Source organism: Pistacia vera, unplaced genomic scaffold (genome assembly GCF_008641045.1).
Source record: "Pistacia vera cultivar Batoury unplaced genomic scaffold, PisVer_v2 Contig302, whole genome shotgun sequence".
NCBI lineage: Eukaryota > Viridiplantae > Streptophyta > Magnoliopsida > Sapindales > Anacardiaceae > Pistacia > Pistacia vera.
The window spans coordinates 234077-250723 of NW_022196116.1; the positions used below are offsets into that span (position 1 = coordinate 234077).

The window sequence follows — 16647 nt, forward strand, 5'->3', positions numbered from 1 at the left end:
TAAAATATAATTAAGGGTATATTAATAATTTCGTATTTAAGAGTGAGTATGTTGGTGATTGACGTGACATCAAATAATAAAAAGAAAATTATTAAATCAATTTTCATCTTTATAGTCTTTTGCTAACGAAACATAACGGTGGGTAAAAAAGTGTCATTCCGGTAAACGTTGGGTGGGAAAATATTGTTCTCCCTACTTAAAATATATACGACTTAAATATCAGGGCTTGTGGAATTTTTTACATTAGGTATTTGATATAAATACCTACTATTAATATTTTAGGATACAGAAATTAGATAGGGTACTTTGCTAAGCCAAGCCATGAAAAAGGAAGTTGAATTATTTCTACATAATATTTTATATTATAAAATCAGCACTAGAAACAAGTTCAAATGATAAGTGGTCGGTATTCGTCTTCGTGCTTGTTCCTGCGTCGATACCATACAGCAACAGCAACACTCAAAACTCCCACCAAAACGACTGCTGTCCAGACATAACCAGTTCGGTTCATGTTGTTGTACGTCTGCAAAAACCAAACAAATATTACATCTCCTTGTTACAATCAAGAAGGCAATTGCCACCCATATGAGCAACAATTAATCAATCTATAATTTAGCTTACGTTTATTTATCTCCCGTATCTAAAAACGTGTTCACAGGCATATTTACATCTATTTTTGTCAGTCACTAGCTATTTGGCAATGGAGAAAGTAAAATCTTACTTCAACTGGAAGATGTAATATACGCTTGGGCTCTGCCACCTGGTCGACCACCAAAATGTAGAAAAGCCCCATGACTCCTGTGTGAACTCGGGTGCTGCTGTAGTTCGATTCCAGAATCAGAGTCTCCCCGTCTGCTATTTTGACAGAGCCTGGTTGAGGATAACAAGTTGACATTCCTACAATGTAACCAGCCTCGTTTCCTGCTTCCGTCCCATTTCCATAAGCTGGAATTGAAGCGCATATAGCCGTTCCATCCTGAAGAACCATGAAATTTTAATCAAGGAAATCGCTTTAAACATGTCTTGACGTATCCATAGTAGAATAAATGACCAGAAAGCGTGTAGTAGGAATGGAAAATTAGATCTAAAATCACCTCTCTGTATAAAGCAGCGCCTATGCCCCCTGAGTGCTGGTGGGCAACGCCATAGATGAGATAACCACCATTTGTCATTGTGACGCTTATTCTTTTGGTCTGAATGCACTCATCATTAGCCAAATTGGTGGCACTACAAGGCTCCACTTCATATTCTACCTGCATCATTAACCACCGTTTGAAAACAGAACTAATGTTTAAAAAATGGATGATGAAGGAATTAGAGCCAAATTCTATTCTAAGAATGTCCTCAAATAAACCAAAACCATTTACCTTGCAATCATGCTCTGTGCTGAGTTCTGTTGAATCATTAAACCTTTTCCAATTATCAGTGACATCAAATATATAGATTTTAACGGGCACAATGGAACTATCCCAATCAACCCACTTCACGGTATATCTCAAGTAGAGGCTCCTCCTTCCACCTTCAAAACCATGTCTCACCCGGCACTGTGTATGATCATAACAACATAGCAAACCTCCGGTATAATCTGGCCTCAAAGTTCGTCCATACTCATCCACCGTCACATTATACAGATCACATCTGCACTCTGTGCATCCCAACTTATCTTCCACACCTCGTGTATCAATTGCGTGGACGTTGAGCATCCATCTATCCTCATATCCTTCTGGAATTTCAGCAGGATTTCCAATTTCTATCCCTTAAGGATCTGGAATATATGTTTCTGTTCCTCTTGTTTCAGATCCAAGGCCAAAATACTGCCCAAGAACGCCTTTCTGGCATATGCCAGCATTTCTCACAGGCTTATAATCTGATTCACGAAGATCCCTGTTACCGGTGTAGTCAACACGTCCATAGTATCTTTCAACAACCCAATGGTGGAGATAGGTTTCATGAAGGGGAACAGGGTTCCCTGTCTCATCAATTACTTCTGCGTTGAAACTCTTGAGAACTACATGACCTCTTGGAAAATCGATGTTGTAATAAAATTTATTCTCAACAGATCCTGGTCCTAGCACAAATTTTGGTGACAGAAAAACAGCAGATTTGATCTTACTTTGACTGGAATATGCTTGTGAGTATTGTATGCTTAATGCCATAAGAAGATTGACTAGTAAAATCAACCATGGTTGAGAACAATTCCTCATATTTTCCTGTCAAAGTTACGACTGTTAAATACATTATCTTTAGTTGATTAAGCCATACGATCTTTAAACTGTAGACTAAAAACACAGTCCAAAGGAGTTGGAAATCGAAACATAAATACTAAGGCTCAATATAGAAGTTGCTCCATGAAGTATAAAATTTATTTACAATCGAAATAAATTTTATACTTGACGAAAGATAGTAATTAAATTAGCTATCACTGATAGAATTAAAGTTTAATATATATGTATACAATAATAACTAAAAATAATTGAAATTGAGAAGAAAGAACGTACCCACGTTTGGATGAAGAACAGCGACTACTGAAAGTTCAGTGTACCTTGGAGTGAAAGAAAGGAGAGACAAATTACTGGACAACGTTTAAATTATATATATATATATATATATATAGTGATCTCGGTATTAACGACGTCGTGTAGCATGATATGATTTTGAAAATTGAAATGAAGATAAAATTACATTACATATGCAATGACGTTCTACATAAAGCTCCTAACTTCTAGATGGAGCCACCATTAAAGACACCCGTGCTTCTTAAAAATTTTAAAATCAATAATATTCTTGTGAATAGCAAACTCATTGCCAGCAGAAGAATGGCTGGTGAAATCCACCATTCTTTGTAACAAGTTCTCATAGTTACCTGTAGAATTCATTATCTACAGTTAGACTATCTCTTTTGCAGACTCAAAAACACTGTAATGGAGTTTGAAATCCAAAATAAAATGACTAAGCAAAATCAATACGAAGATTATATATTATTTATCAATCCATAAGAAACATAAAAATAAAAACTAAAAAAAATTCCTCGTGATTGAACAGGTAATCACAACTGTATGCCATTTAAAATATGCGCAATGGACAGGAAATTATAAATTCAAGTAACACCAATTACTTTTGTATCTGAACTCAAGCTTCATTATTTCGGGAAATCTAAACCTATTCGTAGAATTGTAATTTCTATATAAACCAAAATTTCTGTAAGAACTCCAGCTCTCTTTGACAAAAACTCCTTTATTCTGTAGACTTTTCCACATAAAGATTACCATAACAAAATACTACAAAGAGCGAATGATAACAGATGGTTTTTATGATTTCATTGATTGACAAAGAAAAAAATAATTATCTCATACGTGCGACTGGGTCATAAAGCAAACAAATATTCTGTACAAGGAGAAGAAATTAAAACTTCTCAAAAACGCCGTAAAAGCAAAAGTTGAAAACGTGATCTTCTGATAGTTATAAATCAATCAATGATTGTTTTTTCGGACTAAAATACTACTATGAAAGATAGAGGAAAAAAAAAAAAAAAAGTAACTGAGAAAATAAACGAACCCGAAGTTGATGAGGAACTGCAACCGCTAACAACCACGCTTGGTGAGCGGAAAATTTGAAGTATACAACCTTTGAAGTTGAGCTTGCTCTGTTTGGCTGTGCTGTCTTCAGAGGGTATTAATAGTAATAACTGACATGGAGGATACATTGAGCATGCGGTCAGCCACGTCTGTTCGTTATTTTATAGGTTTGAGGATAATATTTTGAAAAGAAGTTAATTAGGTGATTATAACAATGCGTTTTGAAAATTAATAAATACCTCTTATATTTGTTTTATTTATTAATATTTATATAATAAATATTTAAAGTTAACAAAAATATTTTTATTCACTCATTTATGGATAGTCGGTCACCACCGTCAAAGGGTAGTCAGAGTTATCGTATCGGTGTATGATTGACTGAATCTTACCGTTCGTGCAGATTATATCCTTTTTTTACTAATTCATGATGAATCTGGTAGAAAAATATTAGATTTACGGCTTGATGGCCAGATTTGGCCACATTTGATCATCAACAATGGTCTGGTCAACGACGATCTATCTTGTCTGTCTTTGATGACTGTCTATAGTCAAATTTGGTCTTTTCTGACCATTTACTGTGAATCTGCGGAAAAAAGCTAGATCGACGTACTATCGACTAGATTAGTCAGTATGTATCATTATATTGATTTTAGCATCTTCCGATAGTGATAGCTGAAATCTAGTAAATATAGGTTATTGGGGTATTTTTATTAATTTTTAAAAAAATTGTGTTATTATTAAATTATAAATTTAAGGGTTTTAAAAAAATAGAATAATATTTGATGATAGTGAACCAAATTTTGTTACCAAACGTACCGAAAGAAAATGTCACATTTGCATGGCAAGGAGATTTGACAACTCAAGAAGACCTAGCAATGACGTTCTTGTCCTTTTAACTTTTTTCCCGAAGCGAACATCAATCAATCATATTTTAACTAGAGTAAACTATTTTTCCCACCAAGGTTTCCTTAACTTTTTCTCTCTGAAAAGTTTTAAAATACTACTTTTTCATCTAATATTTATATTTCGTTAATATATAAAATATATTTTACTTTTTCAATCAGCATTCAAAGAATTATCAAACCAGGATAAGAGGTTTTTTAGTATAGTGGAGGCCGATGGATCGAATGTGGTGATTGATTGAATATTTTCATCAAAATCAATTAAAAATCAACAAAAACAAGAAACTTTAACTTTGTTATGACTATAATCGATAATCAGATATTAGATTAATAGGAGTTTTGTAGATAGGAATTGGAGGTTTAAATAGTGGTGATTGAAAGAATTTTTGCTACTAGAATCAATCAGATCTACTTTAAATAATAACGAAATATTAACTTTGGTGAAAATTGTATTTGAAATTTTTAAGTGGAAATGTCGTTAGAGAAAACCTTGGATGGGAAAAAGTCTTCCTCTTTTAACTACGTCAATAAAGTTGGCCCCTTGAAGAGAAAATTAGAAAAAAACAATTGACGGAAATGGCCTCTACCACATTAAGTTAAGAAAAACCCGAACATGGGTTGAACTTTTTTTAAACAAAGAAGTAATGAGTACTAAAAGTCTAAAACCCCACGATATTGACTTAAATGATATGTATTTGCCGTCTCTAATTGCTAAACGTTCTTTAACGGCGGTAATTTTGTTGATAAATGTCGAGATCATGGCCACTCAAGATGATTGGACAAAGGAGAAAGCCAACTGAAATGGAGCTTTTACACTAATGTCAACCGAGCAAGAACAATCACAAATATCGATCCAAATTTGAACTTCCTTCGGTTTATTGTTGTCGTTGCTTTCATATAATTCACTTACGGCACTCAATCCGGGATTATTCTTGATGGGCTCCCACCCTATCACATAGTATAAAACATATTTTGGATGATTTTTAATGGATTACTCATTACGAGAACGATTGTATTTTGTTCAATTTAAAAGGAGAACGACTTTTCCCACCTGTTTGGCGACACTGTCCCACCCATGCATTTGCGACGACCTTCTCATCCACCGTTATGCTCCATTAGGCAAATCCGTTCTGAAGAAAGGTAAGATGGTCTATTTACATAGACTCTAAAAATCAAAAATTTAAATTGAACTCGCCTGAATGGTTGCCGCTGTCCCACTAAAGTACTTTGAAAAAAAGGGGAGAGCCTTTTCTTCTTGTTCTCTGTAACTCGCCCTATTCCGTAATTGAAGCACTGGCAACTTAGGGTTGGCGACTGCCGACTTAGGGTTGCCAACTAACGAAAATCATTTTCCTTTTCTCCTTGTTCTCAGCGACTACGACTTAGGGTTGGCGAGTGGCGGCTTCGGTTGGCGACTGGCAAGAAAGAGATCGTGTGGAGAAAAATCTAGGGTTTCTTTGAAATGTGTGAACTACAGCGAGGATTATCACTACCTGCGGATTAGGTATAATATCCTCTAATCCATTAATTTGTGTTTTCATTGTGTTGTTTATTTTTGTCCCACTATATTTTGATTATCTCCTCATTTGTTGATCGTTGCATCTTATTTGGATTTCTTACTATTGTTTCCGCATTCTAAGTGTTTGATAATTACCGCACTGGATATATTGTAGTATCCCACCATATGCTCGATCATGTTTTCCACAAACAAAGCCCTAATTGACTCTACTAAATCTATAGCCTCCTCTTCTTCTCACTAATACCAATCATATCAGCAGCAGCAGCAGAAAAATTTGTGTCAAAAATTTAACGTTGTAGGTTGAACATGTGATATGATAACAAAATGTTTTACTGTGCAAATAAATTCATTGAGCAGTTTCTGAGTTAATAGTGGCCAAACTTACCATGAATTGCAAATGGAAGCTAGTGTATATTTGCCTCCCAAGGTCCTCAGAAATTCTAGAACTAGTGCAATGAGGAATATTTTTGAGAAAAAAAGTAGAAAAGTTTTGTATCTGCAACCTAATTCTAGAGTAATCCCATGGTAATCAAAGATTTGACTTTGCAATTTGTAGATCCTCATTTTTTAGATATACATCATACTATCATAGTCTTCTCATCAAACGTGTTATCAAGATAGAGATGGTACATGCAGAACATTTTGCATATTAGCTACTTTTGACGTGTCCCGGTATCTTTTCATATGACTTAATAGTGTTTGGTTTTGCTTACAGTAATCAGAAACTATCAAACCCCTCCTGGAGAAGTGAAGTTATAAGTGATGAAAAATAGCTAAAGAGTCAGACTGACTAGTATACTTGAAACCTTGGTTTGGAAAATTATGTCTTTTTTTTTTTTCCTGAAGCACCTATAAATACTCCGGCCTTAATATTGATTTTGGATTGCTGATACGCTATGATAGACAATGAGTGCAAAGAGTGTGTTTTAGAGCTTTGGTCTTGTCCGCTGGAACTCTTAATTGGGCGGAAGCCTGTTAATCATACTCTGTCGCGTGAGCAGCAGAGCCTTGTACTGCGTATGAACTTCATCTTTGTTCTTTTCTACCACTAACTTGTTTTAGAACATACATTATTTTTCTATTTTTTATTCTCTATACTGATAAATAACAATTCATATATGTGTAAGCTTCATTCAAGCTGATTTTTTATGCAATTCTGGATTGTTTTAGGCAACTCCAAAACTCAGTGAAGATAAGGTGAAGCAATTCGGTGACGTAAGTTAAATAGAAGAATAGCCTCTTAAGGCGTTGCAAAGGTATGAAGATGGTAACTTTGACTGAAAATAATAGATCAAATTCGACCTTTCTTGGCGCAAGAGCAAAGGATTGTGAAGAAGTTTGAAATTCTAGAAAGCAAAGGACAAGCTTCAAGGAGCTAGCAACGGGAGGTTGAAAGCAAACTTTTTGGATTTTAAGAAATGAATGAGAACTGGAAAAATTCTTTCTTTTTATTGAATTCGCAATTTTTATTAGGTTTGTTTACAAAATTACTTACATATGCACTGTAATTTACGATTTGGATTTTTATTTAAGAATATAGTAAGTTGATACTTAGTTTTATTTGGATTTAAATTGACAAAATTTAAATATAAATGCGTTGCAACAACCACAAGGATATTGGCAATTTCAAAATTTAAAAACTAATTGTACTTCATTGATTTAAAACATTATTTTTATAAAAATAGAGGGATAAATTTAATTTATATTTTTTTAAAATATAATTAAGGGTATATTAATAATTTCGTATTTAAGAGTGAGTATGTTGTGATTGACGTGACATCAAATAATAAAAGAAAATTATTAAATCATTTTCATCTTATAGTCTTTTGCTAACGAAACATAACGGGGGTAAAAAGTGTCATTCCGGTAAACGTTGGGTGAAAATATTGTTCTCCTACTTAAAATTACGACTTAATATCAGGCTTGTGGAATTTTTTACATTAGGTATTTGATATAAATACCTACTATTAATATTTTAGGATACTTAAACCTTTTCCAATTATCAGTGACATCAAATATATAGATTTTAACGGGCACAATGGAACTATCCCAATCAACCCACTTCACGGTATATCTCAAGTAGAGGCTCCTCCTTCCACCTTCAAAACCATGTCTCACCCGGCACTGTGTATGATCATAACAACATAGCAAACCTCCGGTATAATCTGGCCTCAAAGTTCGTCCATACTCATCCACCGTCACATTATACAGATCACATCTGCACTCTGTGCATCCCAACTTATCTTCCACACCTCGTGTATCAATTGCGTGGACGTTGAGCATCCATCTATCCTCATATCCTTCTGGAATTTCAGCAGGATTTCCAATTTCTATCCCTTAAGGATCTGGAATATATGTTTCTGTTCCTCTTGTTTCAGATCCAAGGCCAAAATACTGCCCAAGAACGCCTTTCTGGCATATGCCAGCATTTCTCACAGGCTTATAATCTGATTCACGAAGATCCCTGTTACCGGTGTAGTCAACACGTCCATAGTATCTTTCAACAACCCAATGGTGGAGATAGGTTTCATGAAGGGGAACAGGGTTCCCTGTCTCATCAATTACTTCTGCGTTGAAACTCTTGAGAACTACATGACCTCTTGGAAAATCGATGTTGTAATAAAATTTATTCTCAACAGATCCTGGTCCTAGCACAAATTTTGGTGACAGAAAAACAGCAGATTTGATCTTACTTTGACTGGAATATGCTTGTGAGTATTGTATGCTTAATGCCATAAGAAGATTGACTAGTAAAATCAACCATGGTTGAGAACAATTCCTCATATTTTCCTGTCAAAGTTACGACTGTTAAATACATTATCTTTAGTTGATTAAGCCATACGATCTTTAAACTGTAGACTAAAAACACAGTCCAAAGGAGTTGGAAATCGAAACATAAATACTAAGGCTCAATATAGAAGTTGCTCCATGAAGTATAAAATTTATTTACAATCGAAATAAATTTTATACTCGACGAAAGATAGTAATTAAATTAGCTATCACTGATAGAATTAAAGTTTAATATATATGTATACAATAATAACTAAAAATAATTGAAATTGAGAAGAAAGAACGTACCCACGTTTGGATGAAGAACAGCGACTACTGAAAGTTCAGTGTACCTTGGAGTGAAAGAAAGGAGAGACAAATTACTGGACAACGTTTAAATTATATATATATATATATATATAGTGATCTCGGTATTAACGACGTCGTGTAGCATGATATGATTTTGAAAATTGAAATGAAGATAAAATTACATTACATATGCAATGACGTTCTACATAAAGCTCCTAACTTCTAGATGGAGCCACCATTAAAGACACCCGTGCTTCTTAAAAATTTTAAAATCAATAATATTAACGTAGGTAACTTGGAGAGGAGTAATATTACAGCCACAACTCAATCTCATAACCTTCTATTAAAATCCTAACATAATAGTTGTATCGCATAACACTTAAAACATTAAATAATTTTAACTAGACACAAACCGTCATTCTTGAGGATGAACGGCCATTCCTTTATAAAAAATGATTGTTTCTTCATAAGGAATAATCATTTTTTTTACAAGGAATGGTTGTTCCTTATTAATAAAACAAATATTTCTTATAAATAAATGGTAGTTCGTCTCTAAATAACGATTGTTTATCTCTTAGGAACAACTGTTCATATTTAGTTAAAGTCATCAATTGGTTTGGTAGTGCAAGCTTTGCTAACACGATAGGGTTGTAAGATAATGTTGTGAGATTGAGTTGTAAACATAGTATTTTTGCCAGTGGAGATATCAAAGTTTCTGATATAATTTCTTAAATTGGAAGCTTTTAACATTAATGACAATAAATAAACAAAGGAAAATGTTTATGTATTGAGTAATACTATACGGATATCATTTTCATATAACATTTCTTCTATATTATAATGTGACAAAAGATAAATTATGTGAAAATTTATTTTTAATTTAAAATTAGTTAATTATCTTTTATCACATTATGGGAGTGTTTGTCTAAGCTTATAAGCCGGTCAAACTAGCTTATAAGTTCTAAAATTAAACCGATCTGTTTGTTTATAACTTTTTTAAGCTTATAAGTTAAGCTTATAATCCAAAAAAAATAAGTTGAGGGAGAGGTACTTTTTTTTTTGGCTTATAAGCACTCTGCTTATAAGCTAGTTTGACCAAGTATATTACCATATTATCCTTATTTAATTTTAAAATTTCATAGTATACCCTTATTTAATATAGTACATTTTTTAGTCATTTTATAATAAAATGTACTTATAAGCCACATTTTACTAAACACGTCAACTACTTATCAGTCACTTATAAGTATTTTAACCAAACACGAAATTGCTTAAAATTTCAAATGCTTATAAACTAAAATTAGCTTATAAGCTAATTTTTACTTATAAGCTAATTTTTATAAACTCAAACAAACACCCAAAAATGTTGTATAAGAAATGATATAAGTTGTAGTATTATGCTTATGTATTACCGACAGTCTGTGGGTTATTCCAGCATTCTGTAGGTTAATCCAGTATATATGAACTTGTTGGAAAAGACTGAACGTTGAAAGCGCGTTAAATAATGGGCTCTATGGTGCGTTTACACAACGCATTAGATTAAACTAATTTTTACAAGGTTGGATTGGGATAGGACAATATTATAACACACAAATTACGTCTGGTAAAAATATTATTGATCTATTTCTATTTGGAAAAAATTCATTTTTCGTACAAAAAAAATGAGAGATTGTTATGATAATTGTCTTCTAAAGATGTTTTGAGACAATAGTAAAATGTTTATAAAATATAGTAATACAAAGGAGTCGTCAATTTACTAGCTTCCTATCAAACCAAAATGAAACCGCAAACGCAGTCAGGAAAAATGAAAAACTGAGGCTTCGTTTGGTTCAAATGGGATAATACTTTTAGTATTCTCAAAAAAGTTAAATAGTAAAATATCCAAAAACTCTCATTTTGGAATACTACTTTCAATATTATTCAATTTTTTTAAACCCTCTAAATTTGTTAATTAATTAAATACCCCTAAATATTTTTTTAAAAATTACAAAAAACACCCCAACAATCCACATTTACCAGATTCCGGTCATCACCACGGAAAATGGGGAATCTGGTAGGATGGGCGACTACCGGCTGAATCTGGCATGTAGTGCGTCGATCTAGCCTCCGGCCAGATCTAAGGCCAAAGATCGGCGTTGACGGCCAGATCTTTGGCCGAACAGTTGACCATCAACAACGACATTTGTTGGCCACGTTGGGAGCAAATACGGCTAGATTGGCCGTTCACGGCCAGATTGAACGGCCAGATCTGGCCGTCGGCGCAGACTGGCAAGATCCAGCCAGCTCATACGCGATAAGGTGACTCCGGCCACCTCGTGTGGTGTGGCCGATTGGGGGTATTTGAGGGTGGATTGTGGGTATTTTTGTTAACTTTTAATGTTTTATTATTGGGGTATTTTGTAAAGAAAAAAAACATAAGAGACATTTATTAATTTATAAATCCTACATTGAATACCCGCCCAATTTAACTTTTTTTTAACTTTTTTTCAAAAAACTTTTCTCAAACCCCAAATTTTGAACCAAACGGAGTGAGTCAAACACAAACACCCCAATCCGGTACCTTCCAATTCCATTGCCATCAATGCCGATCCTTGCTTTTGTATAATAAAAAATGAGATAAAAAGAGATTAATTGAGGATTTAGTTTGAATTTTTTTTCTTTTTTAATGATCGGAGGGATTCAGACTAGTTTATGCGTATTTAACTAATCTTTCGGGACCTTGAAACTATTAACTAAATAAGAATCTAATGACCACCGTAATAGCACCTAAAAAATATTCAAATTCAAAACTTTTTAAGTAATATATATCTAAGAGTTCTTGTTAATTAGGGTTAGTTAGTTTGATATATCAATGGTGCGGAAAGTTACAATTTGTTTTGTTCGTTTCGGTTCTAATATATATATATAATAATATATATATATATATATATATGTGTTAGAGTAATTATGATTAGGGTAAAATAGTCTCGGCGAATAAAAAATGAGTAGATTGGAGATGTATATATATTATATATATATATATATATATATATTATATATATTATATATATATATATATATATATAGTGTTTAGAGTAATTTTATGATTAGGGTAAAATAGTCTCGGCGAATATAAAATGAGTAGATTGGAAGATGCTTCGACTATTGTATCATCATCAATTAGTTATTAGTGTATGGAGATTAGAGAAAAATTGGCAACCGCATCCTCACTTTCAAAAGGCTAAGAAAGTGGCCGGAAAATTGGGAAATCTTGACCTAAATTAGAGATTAGAAGCATTTGACCTACAACGTGGCAGTGCCTGCACATTGAACCAGAATTTGCTTCAATTAGTGAAAAAACAAAAGAGATAGAGGGCGAGCTAACCTATCTAATCTTTCTTTCTTTCTTTCTTTCTTTTCGAATCTTCCAAACCCAAAGGAAATGACAGGCAAAGCAAAGGCGAAGGAGAGAAGAGAAAAGAGACTTCAAGAGGTCTCCCTCCTCCGCACTATTCCCTACTCCGACCACCAGAGGTACCCATCTTTTAAAACCTTGCTTCTTTGTTTTTACTTTCTGTTTCCTTAAATTTTTTTATCTGGGTTTCTTGAAAATTGTTTATTTTTTTTATGGGTATGTTCATTGTAGGTGGTGGTCTTCGGATACTGTGGCTGTGGTGACGGGTGCTAACAGAGGAATTGGATTCGAGATCGCCAGACAACTTGCAGGGCATGGATTAACGGTTATACTTACATCGAGAGACACAAGTGTTGGCCTTGAAGCAGCCAAGGTCTTGCAAGAAGGAGGTTTCAATGTAGATGTTCATCAACTCGATGTCTTAGAACCATCATCAATCGAAGAGTTCTGCGAGTGGATACGGGAAAAATATGGTGGCATAGATATTCTGGTAATCTAAAGCTATTTGCATCGTTCTGGCATTTGGTTGATGATTCATTATGTGTTCTTTTATTGATGTGTTTGATGCAAATTTATATTTTGCAGGTTAATAATGCAGGTGTTAATTATAACATTGGTTCTGATAATTCTGTTGAGTTTGCCAAGGATGTCATCGCTACCAACTATTATGGCACTAAAAGTATGATTAAGGCTATGATTCCTTTAATGAGACCTTCTTCTGCTGGTGCTCGTATTGTTAGTGTGAGTTCTCGGCTCGGTAAATTAAATGGCCGACGCAATGTGAGTAAATCACGATTTCTCTTCCATCTTATGTGAATATGTTTCTGCTTATGTTTTGTATTCCTTGTCAAAGAGAACCTACAGCCCATTAGCCTATCTCATAGCGATGTTATTGGCGCATGGATTGACAAAATCTGTTGGGGACTATTCCTTAAACAAAGGAGTAAAAGGAGTAAAGGCAGCATAGATATTTATTTTGCTATCTCTCAAAGGTTGATGCCTATTTTGCTTGAAATTTAAACTTTCCATTTGGGAAGGGGTGAATTTGCAGAAGACTTGCAATCCTTTTGCTGCCATTTTTAATTGAGAAAACCTCTGCCCTTCTTGTTCTCATGTTATAGTTGATATATTGTTTTTGTGTTATATTTTAAGTCAAAAGTATTGTTTTTTAATTATTCTTGTATACATTTCTTAAAAATTTTCTTAAATGATTTACTTTTTGTGGGTTATAGATATATGTTTATGTCAAACTCAAGATCTCAGTTTGTAATACTGTGCTATTATAGTGGAAGTGATAGAGTTGATTTATTTGATTTTAGTTGTCCACTCATTCTCTGATCTGTACTAAGCATTAATTTAGTTTCCCCTGACAGAGACTTGAGAACCCGACATTGAGACAACAACTAGGTGATTTGGACACACTCTCTGAGGAACTCATTGATAGGACTATTGAAACTTTCCTAAAAGAAGTTGAAGAGGACACTTGGAAATCAGGTGGGTGGCCTCAGACATTAACTGACTACTCAATGTCAAAACTCGCCGTTAATGCTCATACCAGGCTAATGGCAAACATACTCTCTGACCGCCCAGAAGGCGAGAAGATTTACATCAATTGCTTCTGCCCAGGCTGGGTGAAGACTGCTATGACAGGGTGGGCTGGTAATGTTTCAGCTGAGAATGGCGCTGACACTGGAGTGTGGCTTTCACTGCTTCCCGATCAGGCAATAACAGGAAAGTTCTTTGCAGAGAGACGTGAGATAAGCTTCTGAGGCAATTAGCTGAAGACTATTATAGATGAGTAGAAATCCATAAAAAGAAAAAGGAAATGTAAATTGTTAGAGAAAAGTTTTTTTCCACCCAGGCTCATGTAATGAAGTTATTGTTTCATGGATTTTCTGATGAACGAGAGAGTGAGCAACCATTACTGTCTGGACTGGATGGAGACAAATGGTAATTGCATAATATGTTTGAATCTCCAGAATAGTATTCAAAGTACTTGACGGAGAGTAACCCGAATATAAGAGTCTTTGGAGTTGATGTTTAGCATTTTTGCGTGGACTTATCCATATGGTTGTAACTTATTGTTAGATTTTATATTGTGAAAGTCTTTTTCTAATCTAATTGTGACTTAGATGTTTTTCATTTGTGGGTTTATGTATCACATGAAAATCTTTCTTCTACTATCTTTCTAGAATTTGGTTGATTTTACATAGTTTGAGAATCATTTGTTCTGTTTTTGATCCTGTGGACTCGGATGCATCATGACGAAGGATGTGAAGATCTATTGGATGTTTCTGGGTAACTCTTGTCCGGACTCCGGAATGGTGTTTCATGGTATGATGGGTCCCGGTGTTTAAGAAATTACTGTTTTCTTGTTTATTATTTGACAAGTGAACTGAAAAACCTGTTCAAGGAAAACGTGATAAGAATGTTACGAGGTGAAGATGAATGCTAGTTATGCAATCTAGGAAAGCGTTAAAAATAAATGATTGGACCTGGCCAATTTTACACCATATGATCATTCATTTTGTTATGCCTAGAAAAATAGGGCTGACGTAAAGTCCTATCAGCGTAAGCAGTCAGAGCTTAGGTAAGTTTTGCAACCATTCAAACGCAGTCACGTCGCACACTGAGGCAAACGGCATGCTCCCGTCAGTGCAGTGGGTGTGCGTCAGGCTGGTGAAAGGCTGGAGGCAATCCACGTGTCCAATCCTTGCAAGAGTCGAGTAAATCACTCGAGTAGGTGAACAACGGGACACAAGGAAGGATTTGCATGACAATTTGACCTATTCCCTGATTTAGTAATCATTACCTTAACTCATCCTACTATAAATAGAGGGATCCTCTTCCATTTGTGGGATTAGCTAATTTCTCTCTAGAATAGCATATATATGTTCTCTCTCTCTCTCTCTCTCTCTTGCAATCTCTTGTAAGTCAGCTCGCTGAACGCGACCTGATCTCATATATTAATACACTACCAGTGGATGTAGGATTCGTTTTCTTAAGCATCCGAACCACTTTAAACATTGTTTTCCATCTTTTATTCAATTCAATACCCCCATACATGTGTGTCATCTGAGTCAGCTCAGTATTTCCCACATACGTTTAGTTGGTGTCAAAATCACGCATTAACAGTTTAGCGCTAGAGGAAAGGCCTGATTTAGTATTCGTCCTTCATCAAGAGAATATCTGACTAATCGGTCCTACAACAGTAAATGGCTCTCCGATTCGAACCTGAGCGAACCAGTCATGGTGAGGAAGAGATCCCCCAAGTGCAAGAGGATACTTCTTCCGAAGTGCCTCCAGTCCCGCAAAATCTCATGAGGGATATCCCTTTAAGCTCACAGCTTGATCCAGCCGTCATGAGCTACCTAGAAAGGTTCAACAATACTCTCCAAACAGTCAGCCAAAGGCTGGACAGCTTAGATTGGGTCGTGCCACCCGAATCAAATGAGGCGGTGCCACCGCCAAAAACGCCTACAGGTCACATGAAAGCGCGAAAAAGGGAGATAGCCCGTGCCGCGCGCACTGCAGCGCGTCAAAGAAAGGGAAAATAGGTGGCGAACAGCGGGCCTAGAGGCTCCGAGGGACCAGTAAATACCGACCACACCCCGGGTAAAATACCCGTGGCGTGGAGACTCAATGACATGTCGCGGCCCAAGCTGTTTCATGCCACGTCGCGCGAGCATTCCCATAAAAGTGCAAGGCGAGGAGATTCCCATTATCGCCAAAATGATGACTCTGATCGTCGTCATGCGGGAAGTTTCCACCGTCCACGGGTCGGTTCGCACCACCGCGGAGGTTGGGAAGGTTCCCCAGACCATTCAGTGCCATCGTACGACTCTAGCCAGCGTGTGTCAAGAGCGGTCGGAACTGCCGGCCGAGGCGAGGAGGAATATGACCTTCGGACTTTCCTCAACTGTAATCGCGAGGGTCAAACCCGCGTTAGGGAGAGCAATCCTTAGATGGCTCCGCTGCCTCAGATTGAGGAGCTACAGCAAGCTCTGGATCAGCTAAAGGCTCAGCAAAATGAGCGAAGACAGGTCGCAGAGGCGTCTCCCTTTTCTCAGGCTGTGTTAGTCGCCCCTCTCCTATCCAGATTCAGAATGCCCGATATGCGGGGGTTCGATGGGAATTCTGATCCGTAGGATCATTTGTACGAATTCAATGACCTGATAG

General features: G+C 35.6%; 2 protein-coding genes and 1 pseudogene across 2 annotated transcripts; 1 reads left to right on the plus strand and 2 right to left on the minus strand.

Annotated features, from left to right (window-relative positions):
• Window positions 1-441: 441 nt before the first annotated feature.
• On the minus strand, window positions 442-2577 carry LOC116135726 (annotated as a pseudogene).
• Window positions 2578-8333: 5756 nt separating this feature from the next.
• Window positions 8334-8780, minus strand: LOC116135693. The gene has a single exon (XM_031421409.1). The coding sequence runs from the start codon at window positions 8778-8780 to the stop codon at window positions 8334-8336; it is 447 nt and encodes a 148-aa protein (XP_031277269.1).
• Window positions 8781-12174: 3394 nt separating this feature from the next.
• On the plus strand, window positions 12175-14480 carry LOC116135715 (short-chain dehydrogenase/reductase 2b-like). Its single transcript, XM_031421425.1, has 4 exons — window positions 12175-12587; window positions 12700-12958; window positions 13054-13248; window positions 13842-14480. The coding sequence occupies exons 1-4, from the start codon at window positions 12496-12498 to the stop codon at window positions 14235-14237; spliced, it is 942 nt and encodes a 313-aa protein (XP_031277285.1). The 5' UTR covers window positions 12175-12495; the 3' UTR covers window positions 14238-14480.
• The last annotated feature ends 2167 nt before the right edge of the window (window positions 14481-16647 follow it).